A 23,531-nucleotide genomic window follows, 5' to 3' on the forward strand; every position below is an offset into this window, starting at 1 on the left:
GAAAGCAAACTAGACCTATATATATGGAATGGAATGGAGGAACTCAAAAATGATGGTCAAAGGATACAAATTAAAATTTTATATTAAATACATCCTTAGCAATTATCCTCGTACCCACCTCATCCCTAGAGCGGTAATAATAATTTTCCCATCTTTTAGTTATTAATAATTAGCCCCTTTTCTTTCAATGATTGTTTATCATTCTGTAAGTTATCTTTTCATCGAGGTCCGAATGAATGGAAAAGAAACATTAAAATGTGAAAATTTGAAAGGTATAGCTATTGAATTTGGAGTTAGAGACTGGAGTTGAGTTTAAAATTTAGTTTCATGGTCTAGTAGTATACATCATCGGCAAGTTATTTTGTGACTAGGCCAAAGATAAAACAGGTTCTTGTAAACATGGATTACTTTTATTTAATAGATTAGCTATTCATAGCCTTATAATTGGGCATGGAAGATCATAAAACATTAGCACTACAAAACCATTATCCTCTGGAAAACTGAAATTCATCGAGACTAATGCTTCTTTCGCTCCATGAGTTGCTTGAACCAGTACGCAGACATTTTCGGATACCTCTTTAGGTTGGTGTAATCAACATAAACAATGCCAAATCTTGAAGTGTAGCCGGATCTCCATTCAAAGTTGTCAAGCAATGACCAAGCAAAATATCCGATCACATTAGCTCCATCATCAACTGCCTTCTTTAATTGTGTCAAATAGCTCCTGTAGTAGTTGATTCTAGTTGTATCATGCAATCCCTTTGGAAGTGTGACATTGCCAGGATCATCCATGCCTGTATGCAGTGACGAACCAAGAATTAAAGTTAAAGGGGTTAAAAAAAAATTCAATAGTTAAGGTAAAATTGAAAAGATTTACTATTTTAAAGGATAAGATAAAAAAATTTCAATATTTTATAGGATAATTCTCTAAAAAAATTTTGGTTAGGGTGGCGGGGATGGGGGCGGGTGCTACCCCTGGCCCCCTCCATCCATCAACGCCTGTATGCATGAAAATCATAGTAAACAAACCTCACAAGTCCTGGTGAAAGTATAACCAAATAGTGTCTTTGAGCTTTCGCTTAGTGGCATTGAGTTCTTCTCCAACGCAGGTATTTTGCACTCATTAAATTTGGAGTTACATTTAGTAAGTTGTAATGTAGTGTATTCGAAAGTATTTCTAATTTTAATGTTTATACAAGAAATATATTTCATTATATTTCATTAAGCTTCCATAATGTATGATTATATCTTAATTTTATAAATCGTTCACTCGCTTGATGACTTAAAGATTAGACTTGCTGCTCTAAAGCTCAAGTTGAAGCCTAACTAATAAAAAATAAAATAAAAATAAATAGAAGGAACATGAGTATCTGATGCATACCATTTTCAGATAAGAAGACCGTTGGATTACCATATCGCTCTTTTATGTAAATCAAAGCCTTGTACAAGCCCCATGGTACATTGTAAAGCCAATAAGAGTTTGCCTGCATATATTCAATCAATAAGATGGCCTAAAATGAAAATCATATTCTAAAAATTGCTTGTGATGGTCATAAATTACCCTTGGACCAATCTGCACTCCATTCTTTTCATCTACAAAATTCACAAGAAACAACTTTAAGCAACCAAAGGAGCATATATATATATATATATATATATATATATATGCACATGGAATTATATTACTAATTATGTATATTATATTTATCGAAAAAGAGGAAAAGAAAAAAAAAGTTCCTTACAAGCAAATCCAGCATTCCAGTCTTGCTGGTAGCCCAAGTCCTTGGGTTTTGATTGATGAGGATCATACATATAGTAAGTAGTATATTGGTTGATACCAACATAATCTATTGAGCCCTTCACTATCTTAATCTCTTCTTGTGTGAACTTGGGTAGCCTGTTACCAACAATATTTTGCATTGTTTTTGGATACTCACCATAAACAATGGGATGAATAAACCTGCAGCATTATGCGAAAATACAGTTATTGACATTTTTTTTATGAATTTACATAATGCAACTGGAATTCCCTCTCCCTGCTATTTTATGAAATTCATGAAAAATATTAAAAAATATACATCAACTTCAAGTCATCTTGCAAGAATGCGGTCATCGCCAAAGTTACATAGTCACGGTTGACATTATCGTGCATGTGTTTAGAAAAGTTCCGGTATCAGCCTAGTCAATGTATCACTGTCGTGACGACTCACCATGATGACTGTGTCAGTATGCTAAGCTATGGTCGATATTTAAAACCATGCTCTTCAAGTTCTATTCTTTTGCAACAATATTTAATTAGTGGTGTCTAATCAGGTAATAATTATCATTAGAAGCATATCAACTTCATAAATATTTATTTAAATGTTTTTTCAAGTTTCAAGCATTAAGGCAAAGAAAAAAAAAGGCTTACCATCCCACATGAAAGTCTCTTGCTCTTTGAGCAGCATAGTTGTCAGCTTTTGATCTGGTGAGAGGTTCATACCAAACAAAATCTAAGAGAATTCCTATCCTTCCCTTTTGCTTTTCCTGCAATTTACTTATTTATCAATAAACACAAAATTAACAGATTCCAAGAAATCAAATGAATATCATCTAAATCGAAAACAAAAAGGAATAGGTGCTAACTTGATATTTTTCACGATATCTCTGAACTGCAGCTGCATGAGATAAAATCAAATTATGTGCAACAATATAAGGCTCAGTTGCAGAATTTCCAGCTGTACAATTTCCAAAGGCTTTGGAGCATCTCCCAGGAGCAAAGTAACCATTATCATATCCAAGTGCAGCCACTACTCTAGGTTCATTGAATGTCATCCAGTTCTTTACTCGATCACCAAAGGTCTTGAAACAAAAGTCTGCATAATCTGCAAAATCTTTCCTGTAGAATTGTAAAATCCAACTCTTATCCCTTGTCTGAGATATAAATGCAGTTGAATTTCATTTGAAAATTGTAGAATTTGATTTAGATGTATTGGATTTCATAAGATATCAATAAAATGAATAGTTTCAGTCATCGCAAAGGTAAAAACAAGAAATTCCAAATGAATTCGAGAAACCTTTATGGAAGTCATTTATACCAAACAAGCTAGAGATGGTTTGCTCAATGCTGCAATGTAATCACCTTCAATTCTCTAAAAAGATAAAAATACGTACACTACTTGGCGACCCAACAGTCCCTTATACTTCTTCTCAAGTGCAAGGGGAAGATCATAGTGATAGAGATTTGCATACGGAGTGATGCCTGCAAAACAAAAAGTATATAATATAATATTGCTACTGAGACATATATATATAAATCACTAAGATTTTCATTTGGAGCTAAACCTTTTTTGAGCATGTAGTCAATTAATCGATTGTAGTATGCAACACCCTTCCAATTCACTTTTCCAGTTCCATCTAAATTCAAGTCAAAGATTAGGCCAAGACAAAAATATTTCACATATATAAGCATCATGCGCTTTAAAAAGGTTAAAGCAAGAACAGGGAAACAAGAAGAGTTAACTACCTGGGAAAATTCTAGACCATGAAATTGAGAACCGATAAGCATCAAAGTTTAATTTTGCCATGAGATCCACATCTTCCTGTAACATGAGAAGAAGTGTGACCCATCAAAGAAACATTCCACCTTGTCATCTGCAGCCTTGCAACCAAAGCTTATAGAAAACCATTCCATTTAATCAAAAAAATCCTAAAATTTAGTAACCTTGTAAATAAGTTAGCCAATGGCTGAAGGTTAGCCTATTTAGAAACAACAGCTAGGCCATTTGACTAGTAGCCCAGCAGTCTGAGTGACTGCCCTGAGATCATATTTTGGAATCCTATAGTCTACATCACCTCTAAATATATGCCAAAAAAAAAGAAATAAAACCTAAGATTCAAACATCTTTACAATTTGAATAATTAATCAAAAATAAATAAATAAAAGTTCTCTACAGTTCTGGGCATGCTTCTTTGTTCAGATTAAGGTTAATTAGTACAACTGCATATAATTGCAAAATTTAAATTTCTTCTTTTAAAGGTAAGCTTTTGTGAGATAAACGTGCCTTCTTGTTGCTCCAAATTTTCCTTATACAGTATTTTTATATTCCAGTATTGCAGACAACCAATTATAATTTTTTTTTTTTTGAAAATAGACAATCAATTATAAATGATTGGTTCAGTCACCATCTACTTATTTTTAGCAAGTTTCTTTCTCGTTTCACTTCACCAGAATCAGAATTTGAGCCTAGCCAGCTAACCAGCCTCACAATGGTATTATTTTCCTTAATTGGTGAATCCCTTAATTGGCTGGCATTATTTGCCATAACCATTTTTGTTCAGGTAAAAGCAAAAAAGTTGTTGCCTCACTTAAACTGTGTAAATTGATTGGTCTTTAATCTTATCGCACACTAGAGAAGTCAACTTTGGTGTGCAGAACTAGGGAATATTTGAGAGATAGACAAACATGTGGACAAAATTTGGGTCAAACCAAAAAATCGAACCTACTGGTTTGGTTAGATTTTAAACGCATTTGGTTTGGTTTTCAGTCTTTATAAAAAATCAAAATGTTTTGGTTTCACTCGATTTATTATATGAAAGTGAAGAACATAGAAATAAGTCGAACCTGACAAATTGAACCAAAAATTCAGTTTATTTTTTCTATATAAAAATTCAATTTTGATTTGAATTGAACCAACCGAATGATTAGAGATTTTGTAAGTTTTGCTTATTCAGTCAATGTGATGATATGAAGTGAAGAAAAATTGGCACCAGTTTTTTCATAAAAAAATGGAAAAAATCTCTATAATAAATTATTTTCAGAAAGTATAAATTACTCATTAATTTAGTAAGTTAGTGTATGAGACAGTTCACAGGCTCATAATATTTTAGTGTGCACATAATCCAAAGCAACATCCATGGACGACCAAGGACCATATATTGCAGAATCATATCTAGTATATGATAAACAGAATATGAGACAAGGATGAGTACATACTTTGTAGCGGTGATATTGGTCCACTGAAACCTCTCCCGTCGCATTATTGGCAACAATCCCTGTTCCCACGTGATAATCACATGTCATACAATATCATATTATTATTATATTACTAAAATACAGAAATACATCTGCAATATTCTTAAATTACATAAATTCAAAAATTTATTAAATAATTTTAATTTTTACAATTAAACTATAATTCTCAAAATAATTTTCAAATCACCCATCTGGTTGGTTCAAGTCATGGAAATTTTTTTTTTTTTAGAAAAAATAGCTTAAATTAATTCTTTCTCAAGCTCGAGTGAAAATATTTTGTGCACTACCCATTAGGTGTGATTTAATTGATACTTTCACGAGGGAGATCTCAAGTTTGAATTCTCTTGATTAAAAATTTTCATTAATTTAGTAAACTAAGAGAAAGCTTAGCCCAATTGTATAGCTCATACCGTATTAGTTCGACCAATAAATTAAAAAAACTATATATTATTTAGTGTTATTTTGACCAAAAAATTTTTAAAAAAAATTTGTGCACCAAGTCATAGTAGCTAACACAATTTTTTTTTGTCAGCACAAAAATTTTGTCACACCGACATACATTTCTGGCAATAAAATTGTATTCCAAATATACCCTCAAATTCAAGTGGAAAATTCCAAACGCACCCTCAAATTAGTTTTGTTCAAGTAATTATGAAATTTATTATAATTAGATTAGAAAAAGATAAGATAAGATTAGTTTCTTTTCTTGTGCCATATATGTCACCATAATATCCAATCACCGAACATAATTTCTTAATAATTGTAATATTATATGCTATTAATTGTAATTGAAATTAAATTAAATTACCAGGGATTTTAACAAACTCATCCCAAATGCTGGGGCCACGACCGTCCTTGTCGGCCATGCCTTCAACTTGATAAGCCGAAGTCGCCGTTCCAAACAAAAATCCCGCCGGAAAGCTCTGTCGACTCAGCCCTCCGGTGTCAAACTTTATCTTCTCTGGTTGCCGCCAATCTCCGCCGTCAACCTCCGCTGCATCCGCCATGCACAGTACAGTAAGCATACATATGAACAATGGCAACTGCCATGAGCCTCCTCTCATCTTCAGCAGAGAGATTAGAGAGAGAAGGAGAAAATGCTAATGGTAGGAGTGAGTGAGAGTGAATGGTTTCAGAAGCTTATTTATAGAGCTGGATGGAGATTTTTCCATTTCACCCATTTATTATTTATATATTTCATTTTTATTTGAGACAAAGTATAAAAGGAAAGAAAAAAAAAACGACAAACTAAATCACAAGTTATCCGAAAAGAAATCAACGTATAAGGAAAAATAACTAAGATGAGTTGGCGCCACATCATGTGCAATGAGTGTGCAGTGTTCACTGTTATGATCTTGCATTATAATTTTTTTTTTTTTTTTTACTTATATATACACATATCTGGTTGACGAACAAAAATAGTGTTGCTAAAAATCTAATCACAAATCAAAACTATTTACTAATTTAATATTTTTCTTTCTAAGAAAAAAGAGAATTGCACTAAAATCATCAACTCAATTACTGATTTCAGTACAATAGAAAAAGTATCAAGCAATGACAAACAGTCGATAAAAATAATTATATAAATAAATAATAATTTATATTTTCTATTTAGACCATCAATCGAACTTGTGATTTATCTAAAATAAAAAATTTTAATTGTCATATGGAAATTTTCATTGGGGCACATAATGCATTTAGTGGTATTAGTGCAAATATGGAATGTGACCACTAGCAATAAAAAGTACACGAAAAAAGAGAATATTATCTTATTAAGAATCCACTAAGTTTACTAATGATTTTAATGCAAAAATATTTATTTACTCAAAATATACGTATACATATAGAGTAGTTGCTTTATATGCTTCCAATCATTGAACCCAATAAAACCCATACATCTTTCCCCAGGTGGGCGAGGCAACGTCATCTCAATATATAACCTACTTTCAATACCATCTATCTATTTTAATTTTATTGATTGAAAAAAAAAATATAAAGATAATTTTTTATTTTGATTGGTTATACTGCTTCCCTATTTAAACTTAAATTTTATTGGCTAAAAAATATAATTAAATATTATATATTGAATTCTAAATATATTCTTATTTAAGAATTAAATTAAAAAAATAAAATAATAAATATATGTAAAGATTTTTTTTTTTTGGGAAAATTATTATTTTCATATGTAAAGAAATTTTAATCGTATAAAATTAAGGGTTTGCAAATCGACAGTTCAGTTTCGAACCGAATGGAACTATAAGAACCAAAAATTTAAAAACCATATTATTTGAAACCGAAGCAAATTGAAATAAATTCGAAACTTGAACCAAATTGGTCGGTTCGATAGGTATCGATTTGGTCAAACGGTTCGATTTTACTCATAAAATAAATATTTTGGAATAACTGATCTAATGGCCGAAAACGAAAATTATGGAAGTCGAAACCGAATAACCGAACTAAAAACCGAAAATAATTTGATTTTATTTTTTTCAAAATTTGCTTACCCCTGTATATAATGTCTACTTATTTATGAATTTTTTTTATTATAATGATATTAATTTTATTGGTTGAAAAATGAATATAATTTATTTTAATTGGTTATATTACTTCCTTATTTAAACTTAAATTTTTTTGTCATCCTGTCTACATGTCTAGATGTTGCCCTGCTTCTATTCCTCTGATTATTTGGCCCGATGCTTGTGACATTAGTTATTTTAGATAGTTCTTGTTTCTCTCCTTATTGTTAGCAAAATAAATAAATAAATACTATATATTTGATTGTAAATATAATTTTTATAAGAATTAAATCAAATAATAAAATAATAAATATATGTAAAGATATCGAGCATTATTAATGATTGTTGTATTGTGCTCGTTGAATTACAAGATAGTTTTAATATTAGATATTGATAATATATAATAACAAAAAATATAAAAAAAAGTAATATATTAATATTGGAATCCTAAATAAACTCTAACTTTATCTAACAGTATTATGGCTGAGCGAGCAAATGGTTAGGTTCAAACTAAATCGAATCGAAGCCATAAAATATAAACAAAATTTCTTTACAACAAATCGAACCAGATCAAAGTTTGTAAATGAATCAAATCAATTGAACCAAATCTATTGGTTCGATCTATTTTTATTGGTTATACCATTTCGGTTTGATTTTAAGCCCAACCGCCGAATTTTTGTGCAACAAAATTAAACCGAACAACAAATTTGGTTCAAACTGAATGAATTGATCAACCAAACCTCTTTTGGACATTTGACCTAATTGAACCGAAATGAGTCGGTTCGGTGGTAATTTTGCGCACCCCAGTAATTATTCTTTTTCCAATACATACATCCACAATTAAATCTAGCAAAAAGTTAATTCGCAATTCAGATTGTTATATATATATATATATATATATATATTAAATACATAAATTAGAGCTATATATATAGACTAATATTAAAATTTATATTCACATGCACAGCATGTTATTTGTACTATTGCACGTTCATATAATATTTTATATATAATTTCCTATTATTTTTTATTTAATACCACTATTTTGGTCTTCTTTTTCTTCTTTTAGTTATTATTCTCGATAGTTATTATTTTTCCTTTTCATAGAATATTTTCAATTTTTTTGAGGCTTTCTCAAAATAAAAAAAAAATATTGGCAACAATTATTTTCTTTTTAAAATAAAATAAAAAAAAGATATATATATATATATATATATATATATATATATATATATATTACTTGGCTAGGATTTTTAATTAAGTTAGATCCTTTAGGGTATTTTTAATTTGTACAAAAATGTAGCGAAAAAAATAAAACCAAATTCAATGGTGAAAGGGATGCAAAAAAATATTTTTTGATAGGTCAATATTGATTGGAATGAAATGGTCAAGACTCCTTCTCCTTTAACCTTTGGTTAAAAGCGTGTTTGGCAGTAGCGTTTGGTATTTTGAACTAATCAAAACACTGTTTCTCTAAATTACTTTATTCAGTAACTTGATATACAGAACAACTTTCAGAAATTTATAAAGTGTTTTCTAAAATGTTATCCTTATCCTTATCCTTTAGGTTTCACTTTTTTTATTAATTTTCTTTACAATCTTATCTTTATTCTTAATTAATATAAAATCTTTATATTATCATATTAGGTGTTTTATTATCTTTATATTTGGCTTATTTATATTTGATAGTAAAAGAAAAAAATATTATTTATATATTTGTATTTAAACTCAAAAAAATATTAAATATTAAAAATGTTGATCCCTACAATATTGAAAAATTTTCCATTTTATTTATAAAATAGTGAACTTTTCAATTTTTGCTCTCTTAAGTTTTGAAAATTTAAGTACAGTGAAATTATTTTTTTTAGTGAATTGTTAATTTAAAATTCTAGGTGAATATTTCAATGTCTTTTTTGTCATTTTAAAATTTATTGTCAATCAAATAATTGTTCTTATTGAACATTTTCACTTTCAACCACTATTTAAATAGCTAACAGCTAAAAACTATTAAATCAGCTAACAGCTACTAGAACAGCTAGTACTGCCGAATAAACCCTAAGTTGCCACGTTAGGAGAGTTGCCCTCTATATGGGCCCTGCAGTACTCAAACCAGACGTAATCGAGTCCAGTGGACTTTTGGATACCGGTGATTATATTATCAAAAACTTTTTTTGGTACTGTATTAAAATTAGTGCCTCAATAATTAACAATAATAAAAAGAGAATTCTTCCACGTTGGCAAATTTTCTTTTCCAATATGAAGTAAACTTATAATTTCTAATTAAAATTAGAAAAAAAAACTTATCAATTTAGATTCTTTATAAGGAAGTATATATTAAATTAAAAAAATATTTATTATTGACTTTATAGTTAATAATCTATATATTTATTTGTTACCATATATATAAGAAAATTTAAAATTAATTTAATTGAGAAATATGTGCCAATTAAAATAATGTATTTTATTTAAACAGGAAGTAATGTATAAGTAATTTTAAGGTAACAAAATGTTTATTAACATAGGAAGTATTTTTTTTAATTTTTTAGTCAATAATATTTAGATTTTTCGTAGGAAACCAATATAACCAATCAAATGTAATTTAATTTTTATATATATAATTTTCTATTAATTTTTTTATAAGTTATAATTTATATTATCAAAATTCTAAGATCATTTAAAAAATAAAAAAAATTTATAAAATAATAAAAAATAATGATTAAATAACTTGTTAAGAAAAGAGCATATTTATAATAATAAAAATATATAATTCAACAATCAAATTTTCATGAAAATTTACTTTTTTATAACAATTTCAATTTAAATTTAATTAACTTAATTTTTCAGAATACAATAACATAAAAATATATTAATCATTATTTTAAAGTATCATTTATAATTTTTGTATTTTCTTTTTTTGTTTTGCCAAACTCTATGAGCATATACTTAACTTTATGGTTTCTTTTTTTGAAGAAAAAAATTCTTTCAACTAACGTGTTATATAGTTTGCTAATAATAAATTATATTTATTTTTTATAGAATAAATTACTTATTAAAAATAATTAAATACATGATGTCCTTTTCATATCAATATGTACCTTATATAATATAATATAACCTATCAAAATTAAATTATTTTTATTTTTTTCAACTAATAAAACTAAAATGATTAAAGATATTATATTTTTGTCATATTTAATATATATCTTTTTTTAGTATAAAATATAATTTCTTATTTTATTTAATAGATTTAGATTTAAATATTTATATTTTGTGAATACTCTTAGATTTTAGTAATATAAATTGTTCATAATATTATAATTTACTAGCTTTCTCAAATATGTGTTGCATGTTGTTTGCACTTGTTAATTTTTTCTCAGTTTCTCATTTTAAATAAATACAATTTAATATATATTATTTTTCATTAATTTATATATAATAATTTTTTTATAAATTATAATGTTATGAATAATTTATATTACTACAAATCTAATGACATTCACAAAATAAAAAAAAATATTTTATAAAATAATAAAATTAATAATTAAATAACTTGTTAAGGAAGAAATATATGTATAAATAGTAAATATAATAAGTTACTTATATGAAATAATTATAACAGATCAAATTAAATATATACTAAAAATATTAATTAAATATTTTATATTCTTATCATATTTTAATACGTATCTTATATAATATAAATATAACTAATCAAAATTAAATTCTCTTTATTTTTTTAACTAATAAAATTAAAATCTTTAAAGATATTATATTCTTACCATATTTAATATATACCTTATTTAGCATACAATATAATTTTTTATTTTGTTCAATAAAAGTAAAATTCTTAATAATATTTTTATCCATCCATAATTTTAGTTGAGACATCTTTGGTAGGTATATATATATATATAGAAGGACTAGTAAGTTTCAAATTATGCATAAATTTATATATTAAATAAATAGTTGGTAGTTATATTATTTGTTTAAAAATTATTGTGGCCGCCATAAATTTATGGCCACAATATTTAAATATTTTTCTACCAATTTTTACTTGTTGCAATGATTCCCATTTTAACTTTATTAGAAATTATTTTTCATTGTTTCGTTCCATTTAATTTACATCACACAATCTTCATATTCGGACTAGAATAATATTCAAATAACACTCTTATAATAGTGCCGAATTCAAGTTTTAAATTCTAATTTTATAGTTAAAAATCATCGGAAAGACATATATTCTTACTTATCCAATTGCTTAATAGTTTATATGCCATCTGTTTTTGATTAAATTTTTTATTTTTTATTTTTTCCTTAAAAAATAGACAAAACTAATTTAATTTTTTTCTTGACTTTTTTAAAAACTTTTTTTTAATTAAAAGAATTTATGAAACCACAAATAGTGGTTTATGTCATTTTGTTTTTTGTTTTTAATTCTACATTTCTCTTTTTTTTTTTATAAGATTTATCCTCGTAAAGTTATTATTATTATAATTATAATAATAATAATTATTATTTCTCTATCTGTATAAATTTAATATCAGTTATCCAAAATATACAATCAAATAGTTTTATTTCTATTAAAATTTTCTACTTTTTTCTATCTTTTCTCTATTTAGAATTATTTTTATATTTATTGTTATTTTCTAATATCGTTTGTTATTATTTGTTTATTATAATACTTGAATATTTTATTTTTATTCAATTGGTTGTATACATAATAACAATAATTACTGAAAATTTGAAATTTAAAAATTAAAGTACGAAATATTTTTAATTATTTTCTCTCAAATGTTAGATTTTTAGAATTTTTATTATTAATTAAAATTTTTAATGCCTTTATAACAGAGAAATTTGATAGTTAAAAGAATTTTTCACGTCGTGGACCAAAAGAAAAGAAAAAATAATTTTAGAGAAAAAACAGTTTTGAAAAAATGAATAACCAAAAACTAAAAATTGTTTTATATTTCTAATAAATAAAAATTTTTTAAAAAGTAACTATAACAAACAAGACCTTAATTTTTCATTTTAATATTGTAATTAAGAAACCAACAAAACCTTTTAAAAAAAGAAAAAAAAGAAACCAACAAATTTCGGTAATGTGTGTGATTTGATTGGTCTTTTCATTTATACGAGAAGTGAGAGATTTCAAATTTGAATCCTCTCGACTATAAGTATTTATCTCTATTATGTAGCTCACAGTATTATTTTGATCTATATAATCTGTTAAGCGAATAAAAAAAATAAAAAAAAAGATAAGGTTTATCTTCTTCAATTATCTCCTAAAGTCAGGAATGCATATCTGTATGTACGTCAAAAATCATTCAGTCATATCTCATCTAAAACCCAAAAATTGAGTCATGTTTCTTTTAGTGATGTCTTTTTCTGAGTCAACCAATTGACTGGCAAATGTATTTTCTTTTCTTTTAAGGCTCTTAGATTACAAATAGAATTGGGTATTGAATCGGTTTGACAGTTGAATTATGATTGAACCGAATCAATTTAGTTTAATTAAAATATTTATTTTTATTTTATAATTATTTATAAAAAATTAAAAATATAGTTATAAACATTTTATAAGAAATAATGGAATAATATCAAGTAAATTTTATGTTTTTATTTAATTATTGATTATATATCTGAATTTTAATTAATTAGTTAATTTAATAATTTGGTGTGAAGACTTTGTAGTTTGGACTCCAAAATGAGTCACCAACCAATGACTTATACACATATTATCCCCAATTTTATAATTAATCCATAAATTATTTAGTATATACTATAATTTCGATAATTTATAATTATACATTTTATTAATTTAATTAATTATGTTTAGAATTCAATCCAGTTTTACTTATCTAATCATCCGTTTGTTTAATTCTTATTAATTTGTTTTTCAATCATTTTTCCATCTCTTTTCTTTACCATGAAAAATCACATAAACTCAATAAAATGCAATAGCCCATAAATATATATGAAATGCATGATTGAAGCTTCCTCTCAAGACAACTTCTACATACCTTAGGACTAGATTTCATGGTTACGATTCATTCTCAATTATAAAGCTTTGAAACTTCAAGGTAAGGCCAAAGTCTCACTTTTAATCCATGGGTAATATTATGTCTTTCAGATTTAAACTTTAGTTCTTTAATGATTTTGAGCGGAGAAATCAAGCAAAGAAAGAAAGAAAGAAAAATGAAGGAGAGAGGAGACAGAGTGGTTGGCCAAGCTGGGGAGGAAGAAGATAGATGATGTGATCTCATTCATGCCATTTGGTCCAACGGCCATAATCACTCCACTTAAACCTTTTTCTTATTTGTACTTATAACGCCTAAACTTTTCATCACTTTGCAGTTAGACCTAAAATTAACTTTTTAAAAATTACACTATTCCTCATCTCTACACACATATTTACCATAATACCCCTCACATACACAATTCATCTTTTCTAATAATTTCATTTACGTACATGTTCCATTTTCAAATAAGAGTTTTATACCATCTAAATCAACTTAATTTACATCCAAATTAATTTTCCACATATATTATGAATAGTACTGTACATGAGTTAAGAAAACACCACTCACCTCCCAATGACACTATTCACAACCCAAGAAATGTCACTATTTATGATTCGAGATTTTGGGGCATTACATCATTTATAGGGCTTATTTATTCATACTATGCGTTGTTGTAGGATTATCATGGTTTCACCGGCTCATGTGCACTTCATTTTGAGTCTTATTAGTGTATATACTCAAGTATTCTCAAAGCAATTTTTGAACTTGGATTTTCAATATGTTGGGAAAAATTGCTATTTTTCCCGCCCTTCGGATCGGCTTCAAGCAGGAACAAATGAGAAAATAAAATAATGACTGAGAAATTAAAGAGAATAAATAACACGATAATTTAACGTGGAAAACTCCCCAAGTGGAGAAAAACCACGGCCGTTGCCAAACGACAACCAAGAAAAATATTCGCTATGTGGCAAATTGTTACAACCACAATTACAAAATATTTTTCTACCCGACACTCTCAAAACTCCCCAAATATTTTATACTCCAAGGGACTCCAAGAGACTTGCTCTAAATCCCTAATATAAAACACATTCAAGTATTTTTGGTGTGTTTTAGTGTGTATAGAAAACTAAGCATTAGCTTCCTTTTATAACCAAACCTACCACCCTCTTTTGCTCATCTCCCCGATGTGGGATTGAGCAAAACCTTTTTTTTTTTTTATTTGTTTTCAACAAAGGTGGCTAACAATCTCCACTTTGAAAAAAAAAAAAACACAACATTGTCTGCTACCGACAATCATAATTCTTATCGTCAAGAATTATCATACTCCACCATAAAAGAGTATCGCCACTTGGAACCACTTTACCGACTCCAAGAATTTTCCATCGGCCATGTCAGATCCCGCTAATAGTTTATGGTGCAACCCTCCTGTTGACTTTTCCGAGAGTTCATTAGTCATCGATATATTTTTTCCACCACACACTTTGCATCAACTATCAACCAATGCCGTGCGCATTTCCGTGGACCAGCTACCAATAATCCATCCTCTTCCATGGCATCTCAATGGGTAGCAATCATGCCATGAGGACACACATCTCTCAATTACAGAGAGATCACATCATCTCCTTCGCCACAGGAGATCACATTTGCAGCAACAACGTTAGAGCTTCTAGCCGAATCAGCTCCACCGTTCGGGCAATCCTTCCTCACGTGTCCAGTTTGACCACAAACCCAGTAGACAACCTTCCTCTTTCTGGAGCTTTTATTCTTTTTCCTGGTACCGACAAATAAAGCTGAATCCTCATATGATTTATTTTTCATTTCATTTAGTTTTCTCTCCTCAATAATGAGCTTACTAACCACATCCGCATACACCACTTCCTTACTACCATATTTCAGAACAGGTTTCATATGCTCATATGTCGAAGGAAGTGACAGGATGAGTCGGAGAGCTTTATCTTCATCTTCGGTTTGCACTCCAAGAGTTTCCAATTCAGAGACGATGCCGTTAAGAACACTCAGGTGATCTGACAGCTTTGTACCTTTTGCCATTTTCAACGTATGAAATTGCTCCTTCAAATATAACCTGTTGGATATATTTTTTCCCTGGTACAATTCTTCCAGTTTCTCCCACAACTCCTTTGTCGTGGACAATCCAAGCACATTAGCAAGAACATTTTTTGCTAGACACATGCGAATTTGACTTGCCGCTTTAATATTTAGCTCCTCCCATTCTTCATCGCTAATCTTGGATTTTTCTGAGTCTCTACTGCCACTATCTTTTCCTGAATTCTTTTCGCTGATTGGTTTACCCTGCAAAACCTTATGCAGTCCAGACTGAATCAACACGTCTTTGACTTGCACTTGCCACAGTGCAAAATTCATTCTCCCGTCAAATTTCTCAATCTCACATCTCATAGCCGACATGCTTACTTGTGCTTATAATAGTGAAGCCAATAATTAGTGAAGTAAACCGATTCGGCAATACACAGGAAAGACCACAATGATCTCCTAGACAGTATTACCATTCCACGTAAAATCTCAATTGGGCGGAGGGATCACGAGTGGTCCCACTTAAAATCCGGCCTTCTAGACAGAAGTTACGTGCACGGTATATTATCAGAACTTTCGTACCAGAATAACTTCAATAATTATCGTCAGGACCTTCACCACCGGTACTCAAGCACACCAAAGCAAAGCTCCACCCGCTTCAAGACTTCCAAAACTCCACCTGTTTTTAAAATAAAATAATTTCTAACAACAGTATTTCTGATGTGGAAGATCAGACTAAGCCGCAACCACAGTGCATACTTATAATTTAAATTACAAGAAATTATTTTAACACTAAAAGCTCCGCCTAACAAACTAGGCTCTGATACCACTTGTTGGGAAAAATCGTTATTTTTCCCGCCCTTCGGATCGGCTTCAAGCAGGAACAAATGAGAAAATAAAATAATGACTGAGAAATTAAAGAGAATAAATAACATGATAATTTAACGTGGAAAACTCCCTAAGTGGAGAAAAACCACGGCCGTTGCCAAACGACAACCAAGAAAAATATTCACTATGTGGCAAATTGTTACAACCACAATTACAAAATATTTTTCTACCCGACACCCTCAAAACTCCCCAAATATTTTATACTCCAAGAGACTTGCTCTAAATCCCTAATATAAAACACATTTAAGTATTTTTGGTGTGCTTTGGTGTGTATAGAAACCTAAACATTAGCTTCCTTTTATAACTAAACCTACCGTCCTCTTTTGCTCATCTCCTCGATGTGGGATTGAGCAAAACCTTTTTTTTTTTTTTATTTGTTTTCAACAAAGGCGGCTAACACAATACACCTTTATTTTCTTGGTGCAACTTTGAGTAAAACACTTCCTAGTGGTCAAGATGATATAAGTACTAACATAATTGTTGGTCTATCTTTATTATCCTTACGTTGTTTACTATTTTCAAGGATCCTCAACCCGACTCTTCAGTTTGCACCAACTATATTTTTATGAATGTTGCCATTGGTTTTGCATTTTCTTCAAAAATAGCCATTTTTTACAAGAAGCGATCATATTCAGAGGAGAGTATTCAGTATAACAAATTGGTTGGAATATCTAGAGTAGTACGAGAATATGCATCGAGAGAGGGAGTTAGATTGTGGCCAACCACGTTGTGAAAGTCAGGAGGTAGAACTCGAAGCTAGCAGTTAGGAGAAAGTTCAAGATGATATTAAATGATTGTTATATTTTCTATGAGTTAATCTAATTTAATGTACTTTTTATTGTGGTATGATTTCTGTATTTTTTATTATAACATATTTTGTTGTCGTAGTGTTAGTTTATTTTAATGTAATTTGTAGTATGGTGTTGTAATGTTTTCTTTTTTTTTTTAAAGCTTTTTTGAGCTTGCTTTGTAATCTTTTCTAAATTTTTAAAGATCATTTTCATAATATTTTTTCTTTTTTTTTTCAACTCATTTGTGGGGCTTATTTATATATTCATACTATTCATTTTTGTGGCATCATTATAGTTTCACTAGTCTTTTCGTGTACTTCATTTTGAGTGTTACATATATATATTCAACTATTCTCAAAGCAATTTTTGAACTTGGTTCTCAAATTTTCCTTTCTTTCTTTTGTGCCATTTTGAGTAAACCACTTCCGAGTGGTCAAGATAATACACGCACTAACACATGATTATTGGTCTATTTCTATTATCCTTAATTACATTGCTTACTCTTTTCAAGGATCCTCACCCCTATTCTCCAGTTTGCACCAACTATTGTTTTTGTGAATGGTGCCTTGGTTTTACATTTTCTTCAAAAAATAGCCATTTTTGATAAGAAATAATGGTACTCGGAGAACTGTATTCAGTAAAAAAATTGTTGGAATATCTATAGTATAACAATACACAGCGAGAGGTAGAGTTAGATAATGGCCAACCACACTGTGAACGTCAGGAGGAAGAACTTAAAGCTAATAGTCAGAAGAGAGGTCAAGACGATATTGAATTATTGTTACATTTTCTATGAGTTAGTTTATTTAATGTATTTTCTATGTTTTTTATAATGTTTTTTTTTTTTTTTTTTTTTTTTTTTTTTTTTTTTTTTTGCGGTGAGCTTTTTGTGTTTTTTATTTTAACATATTTTACTTTATGTTAGTTTATTTTAATGTAATTTGTTTTATGGTATTATAATATTTCCTTTTTTTTTTTTTTTTTTTTAAGTAAGTTGGTATTAAACCATTTGATGCTAGTCTCATAGTCTTTTTCAAATTCTTTAAAGATCATTTTCATTTTCATTTTCTTTTCCCTTTTTTCAACTTATTTATGTGCTTATTTATTCATATTATGCATTGTTGTATTATCATTGGGAAAATTATAAACGTGTCCATATATTATGCCAAAATTAATTACTCTATCCCTGTATTTTTCAAAATACATTATTTTATCCCTATATATTGATTCCAACTATTTTGTCCTTTAGTCAATATTTTTCCAATTTTTGCTGTTAAATTTAGAGGAAAAGAGTGAAATAGCCTTTGTCTTTCCTCCCTTCTTGTTTGTTCTCTTTGTCTCGCTTCTATTTTTCTCATATTAATAGATTTATAAACAAAAACAAAAATAAATCTCTAATTACTAATATGCAATACCAGAAATAAATGTATACTAGGGAACTGTTACAACCTCTTGTATATGATCAAGCCTCTTATTAAAGATCAACAACAAATCTTGTAAATGGAGGTAGTTTCTAGGGTAGGGCTTGCAGAAATATGCTCTTTGGAGTTTTCGTCTTGATTGTTATTGTCAGCAAGTGAACGAGGAAAACAAGTGCAATATTTTGTTCTTGGTTGTTTTCGTCTTGATTTCATTCAACCATGAAGATGTTTCCATTAGTTGGTTCAAGAGATATATATGGTAGAAAACACAAATATAAGAGGGGGTGTTAGGATATATATATATATATATATATAAGGGGCCGAATTGTGAGTAGTTAGGATCTGATTGTTTGTTATGTAATTGTTTTGGGGATTATTTGTAATTGGCTTATTATAATTGCTGAGTTAGATATTATATACACTCTTCTGTCAAGTGTATTGGCACCGCCAACATCTCTTCCATTGTCTTCTGTTTTTTGTTTGCCTCATTTTTCGTTTCATCTATGTCTATTAGCAAACATACTCATATACTGAATTGTTGTGTTAAATTTTATCTTGCCTATTGTGTGTTTCATGATCTTTTGACGAAGCTGATTATTGGTAGAGGACGTGAGTCTGGTGGCCTTTACCTTCTGGATGAACAAGTTTCGTTATCTCTGGCTTGTGCTAGTGCTCTATCTACTCTTGAGGGTCATTATCGTTTGGGTCATCCTTGATTGTCTATTTTAAATTTGTGTCCGCAGTTTCAGTCTTTATCAATTTTAGAATGTGAATCTTGTCAATTTGCAAACATCATCATTTGCCTTTAGTTCCTTAAGTCAATAAACGGGTTTCATCCCGTTTTGAGTTAGTTCATTCTGATGTTTGAGGTCCATGTCCTATTATTTCTAAAACTGACTTTCGGTATTTTATAACTTTTATGGATGCTTATTCTCGTGTTAGTTATTTTTAATGAAAGCTCGTTTTGAGATATTCTCTATTTTCTGTTCCTTTTGTGCTGAGATTAGAACTCAATTTAATACATCTGTTCGCATATTGCAAAGTGATAATGCTAAAGAATATCTATCTAGTTCCTTCCAATCTTATATGTCACAGAATGGTATTCTTCATCAAAGATCTTGTGTTGATACTCCTTCTCAAAATGGGGTTGCAAAAAGGAAAAATTAACATCTTCTTAAGGTTTCTGGGGCACTTCTATTCCAAATGAAGGCCCCTAAACATTTTTGGGCTAATGTTGTCTCCACTACATGTTTTTTTATTAATCGCATGCCTTTTTCTGTGCTTAATGGTGCAATTCCTTATAATGTCTTGTTTCCTTCTAAGCTTCTATTCCCCATTGAACCTCGTATTTTTGGTTATACTTGTTCTGTTTGTGATGTTCGTCCATAGGTTTCCAAATTAGATCCAAAGTTCCTTTGTTGTGTTTTCCTTGGGTATTCTTGGCATCAAAAGGGGTATCATTGTTTCTCTCCCGATCTTGACCGTTATCTTATTTCTGTAGATGTCACATTTTTTGAGAATACTTCATTTTTTCCTTCTTCATATATAAGAGTGAGGGGGAGGACGGTGAGCTTTTAGTCTACACTATCCATCACTTTCATAGCTTTCCTGCTCCTATTCCTCAACTTGCACCTACTCCTGCTACAGCGTCTGCGACTCCTATTCCCGCTCCTGCACCGGCATCTACTCGCCCTCATTTTGAACAGGTTTAGTCCAGGAGACCTGGAACTCTTGACTCACTTCCTCCACTTGCCGCTTCAACAGAAGATCCAGTTCCCTCCACTCCACCTGAGCCTGTGCCATCCACTCCTCAGTCCAACCTTGACCTTCCCATTGCTCTTCGAAAAGGTAAACGCAAGTGTACCTATCCTATTTCTTCTTTTGTCAGTTATCATCATCTTTCTTCTTTATCTCATTGATTTGTCAATAACTTAGACTCCGTCTCTACCCCTAAAACCATTGTTCAAGCTTTGTCCAATCATGGTTGGTGTGCAGCAATGAAAGAGGAGATGACTGCCTTAGATACTAATGGTACTTGGGATCTTGTGCCTCTCCTGGCAGGTGAGAAAGATATTGGTTGTAAGTGAGTTTTCACCGTTAAAGTGAATCCTGATGGGTCTGTTGCTCGTCTCAAGGCTCGATTAATTGCTAAGGGCTATTCTTAGATTTATGGCCTTGATTATTCTGATACCTTTTCTCTTGTCACCAATTGTCTTCTGTCCATTTGTTTATTTCTTTAGCAGCTACTTTTGACTGGCTCTTACATCAGTTGGATGTTCAGAATGCCTTTCTTCATGGGGATCTTCAGGAGGAAGTTTACATGGAGCAACCACCAGGCTTTGTTGCTCAGGGGGAATTAGGTAAAGTGTGTAAACTTCAAAAGTCTCTTTATGGCCTCAAATAGAGTTCTCGAGCTCGGTTTGGTAGATTTTGCAATATTGTACATCAATTTGGCATGCAGAAGAGTACTTCTGATCATTCTGTATTTTTTAGAAGTACTAAGATTGGTCTGATTCTACTTGTGGTTTATGTTGATGACATTGTTATTATAGGGAGTGATTCAGCCGGCATTATATCTCTCAAGTCATTTCTCCAGACTCAGTTCCAGACAAAAGACTTAGGATTTTTGAAGTATTTTTTAGGTATTGAAGTGTCTAGGTGTAAGAGAGGCATCTTCTTATCTCAAAGGAAGTATGTCCTTGACTTATTGAAGGAAACTGGAAAGTTGGGTGCCAAGCCATGCAGTGCTCTAATGACTCCTGATTTGCAACTTTCAATTGGTGGTGAGTTATTTGATGATCATGAAATATATAGAAGGTTAGTGGGCAAACTGAATTATCTTACAGTAACACGTCCAGATATTGCTTACTCTATGAGCGTTTTAAGCCTGTTTATGTCTTCTCCTACTGTTATCGATTAGGAAGCTTTAGGACATATTTTGTGCTACTTGAAAGGTAATCCAGGTCGTGGCAGATTGGGCAGGTTCTAAGGTTGATAGAAGATCAATTTCATGATATTTGTGTCTTTGTGGGTGGAAACTTGATATCGTGGAGGAGCAAGAAACAAAATGTAGTCTCATGATCGAGTGCTGAATCAGAATATCGAGCTATGGCACAATCTGCTTGTGAATTAATTTGGATTCGTCAGTTGTTAGAGGAAATTGGCTTCAAGTCATCCTTGCCTACAAAGTTGTGGTGTGACAATCAAGCTGCTCTTCACATTGCATCAAATCCAGTATTCCATGGATGAACAAAACATATCGAGATTGATTGTCATTTCATTCGTGAAAAGATACAAGTGAACAGTTAGGAGATATCTTTACAAAAGCTCTAAATGGACATCGGGTTAACTATCTTTATAACAAGTTAGGCATGATTAACATCTATGCTCCAAGTTGAGGGGGAGTTTTAAGAATTAGTTATAAATAGAGTTCTATTAAGAGTTAGATTCCTAATAGGTTTATAGTATCTTGTGTATATATAAATATGTGTGTGTCCCTATTAATGAAAAAAAAAGTGAGAAATATTTTTCCACATTAGAATTATAATATTAAAGCAGGGCCAAGAAAAATGCAATATCCAGTTAAAGACTTCCTTGAAAAGGGGTAAGAAGCCGAATCAGCATCACAGTTTCCTTGAAGAACCAAATCATTAGAAGCAGAATAAAATAAACCTTGAGAAGAGGAGCCATGAAGATATCTGACTAACTGAAGAGCTGCTGCCATATGAGGCTTTCTAGGAGTAGCCATATATTTGCTAAGGTGTTGACCAAAATAGCTTATATCAGGTCTAGTAAGAGCGATATAAAGCAATTTGCCAATTTTAATCTCCTAAATTGGTTAGGTTCCTCTAGTAAATCTCCGTCATCTAAAGAGTTTCAAGCCTTTAGACAAAGGAACAGCGGAAGGTTTAACATCCTGAAAGCCAACCTCTTTCACCAAATCACAAATAAACTTCCTTTGAGAGAGAATAGTACTAGATTCAGAACTTGCAATCTCAATACCTAGAAAATATTTAGCAAAGCCTAGGTCTTTAATAGTGAACTAAGAGTCCAAAGCCTGCTTCACAATATTTATAGCATCTAAACTAGTACCCGTAAGAATTACATCATCCACATACACCAACAAAACTAAAAAGCCTTGATCATTATTTCTAGTGAAGAGACAGTGATCATGTTTAGATTGAATAAAGCCCAGCTGAAGAATAAAAGTGGTAAATTCAACATTCCATTGTCTCGATGCTTGCTTAAGACCTTATAGTGATTTCTTAAGCTAGCAAACTTGACTAGGAGAAGCAACAACATGACCAGTAGGAGGTGTCATCTAAACCTCTTCATCCAAAGAACCATTCAAAAAGGCATTATTAATGTCTAGTTGACAAAGTGGCCACTTATGAGCAATAGCTGATGCAAACACAATCTGTACTATTGCTACTTTAGTTGAGAGGTGTTATTTTTATAGTATTTTTAATATAGTTTTTATTAGGATTTTTAGTATTTTTAATTACTTTAATTATTTTTTATTTAGTTCTATTTATGTTTTTTAATAAAGCTTCCTTGAATCATATTTCACTTGATCTTGAGAAATTTTGTAGGATTTTTATAAGAAACTAGCCAAAAATGAAAAAAGAGGACTAATTGTCAAAGACTTCCATCAAGTAGCACACCCAGGGTGTGCTACCCAGCACCACTGTGCTACTCTGCAGAGTTTAACTTCGGCTGAGATTTCATATTAAGCTCATGCTGCTTATATGAATCTGCATGAAGATATTGTAGGACGTGCATTCTTAAAGCTGGAGTCCTATTTAGATGCTGGGAGAGTCCTAATTGGGAAG

General features: G+C 30.2%; 1 protein-coding gene across 1 annotated transcript; it reads right to left on the reverse strand.

The window, feature by feature from the left end:
• Nucleotides 1-388: 388 nt before the first annotated feature.
• LOC105631046 (beta-glucosidase 44) lies at nt 389-6,195 on the reverse strand. The gene is made up of 11 exons (XM_012213039.4): nt 5,823-6,195; nt 4,976-5,034; nt 3,506-3,581; nt 3,325-3,396; nt 3,154-3,241; nt 2,626-2,878; nt 2,411-2,526; nt 1,743-1,960; nt 1,562-1,593; nt 1,382-1,484; nt 389-794 (listed from the first exon to the last, which is right to left on the reverse strand). The coding sequence occupies exons 1-11, from the start codon at nt 6,076-6,078 to the stop codon at nt 517-519; spliced, it is 1,551 nt and encodes a 516-aa protein (XP_012068429.1). The 5' UTR covers nt 6,079-6,195; the 3' UTR covers nt 389-516.
• Nucleotides 6,196-23,531: the final 17,336 nt, after the last annotated feature.

The sequence above is a fragment of the Jatropha curcas genome, chromosome 8 (assembly GCF_041381405.1).
Source record: "Jatropha curcas cultivar XTBG-Jc1 chromosome 8, XTBG_Jcur_1.0, whole genome shotgun sequence".
Taxonomy (NCBI): domain Eukaryota; kingdom Viridiplantae; phylum Streptophyta; class Magnoliopsida; order Malpighiales; family Euphorbiaceae; genus Jatropha; species Jatropha curcas.

Bases quoted from the DNA above. Each gene is read 5' to 3' on its own strand.
- LOC105631046 (XM_012213039.4), bottom strand. From the start codon at position 6,078: ATGAGAGGAGGCTCATGGCAGTTGCCATTGTTCATATGTATGCTTACT. The intron at 2,879-3,153 runs GTACGTATTTTT...ACAATTCTACAG, and splicing joins CTGTTGGGTCGCCAAGTAGT to GAAAGATTTTGCAGATTATG. The intron at 1,961-2,410 runs GTAAGCCTTTTT...ATAATGCTGCAG, and splicing joins AGAGACTTTCATGTGGGATG to GTTTATTCATCCCATTGTTT.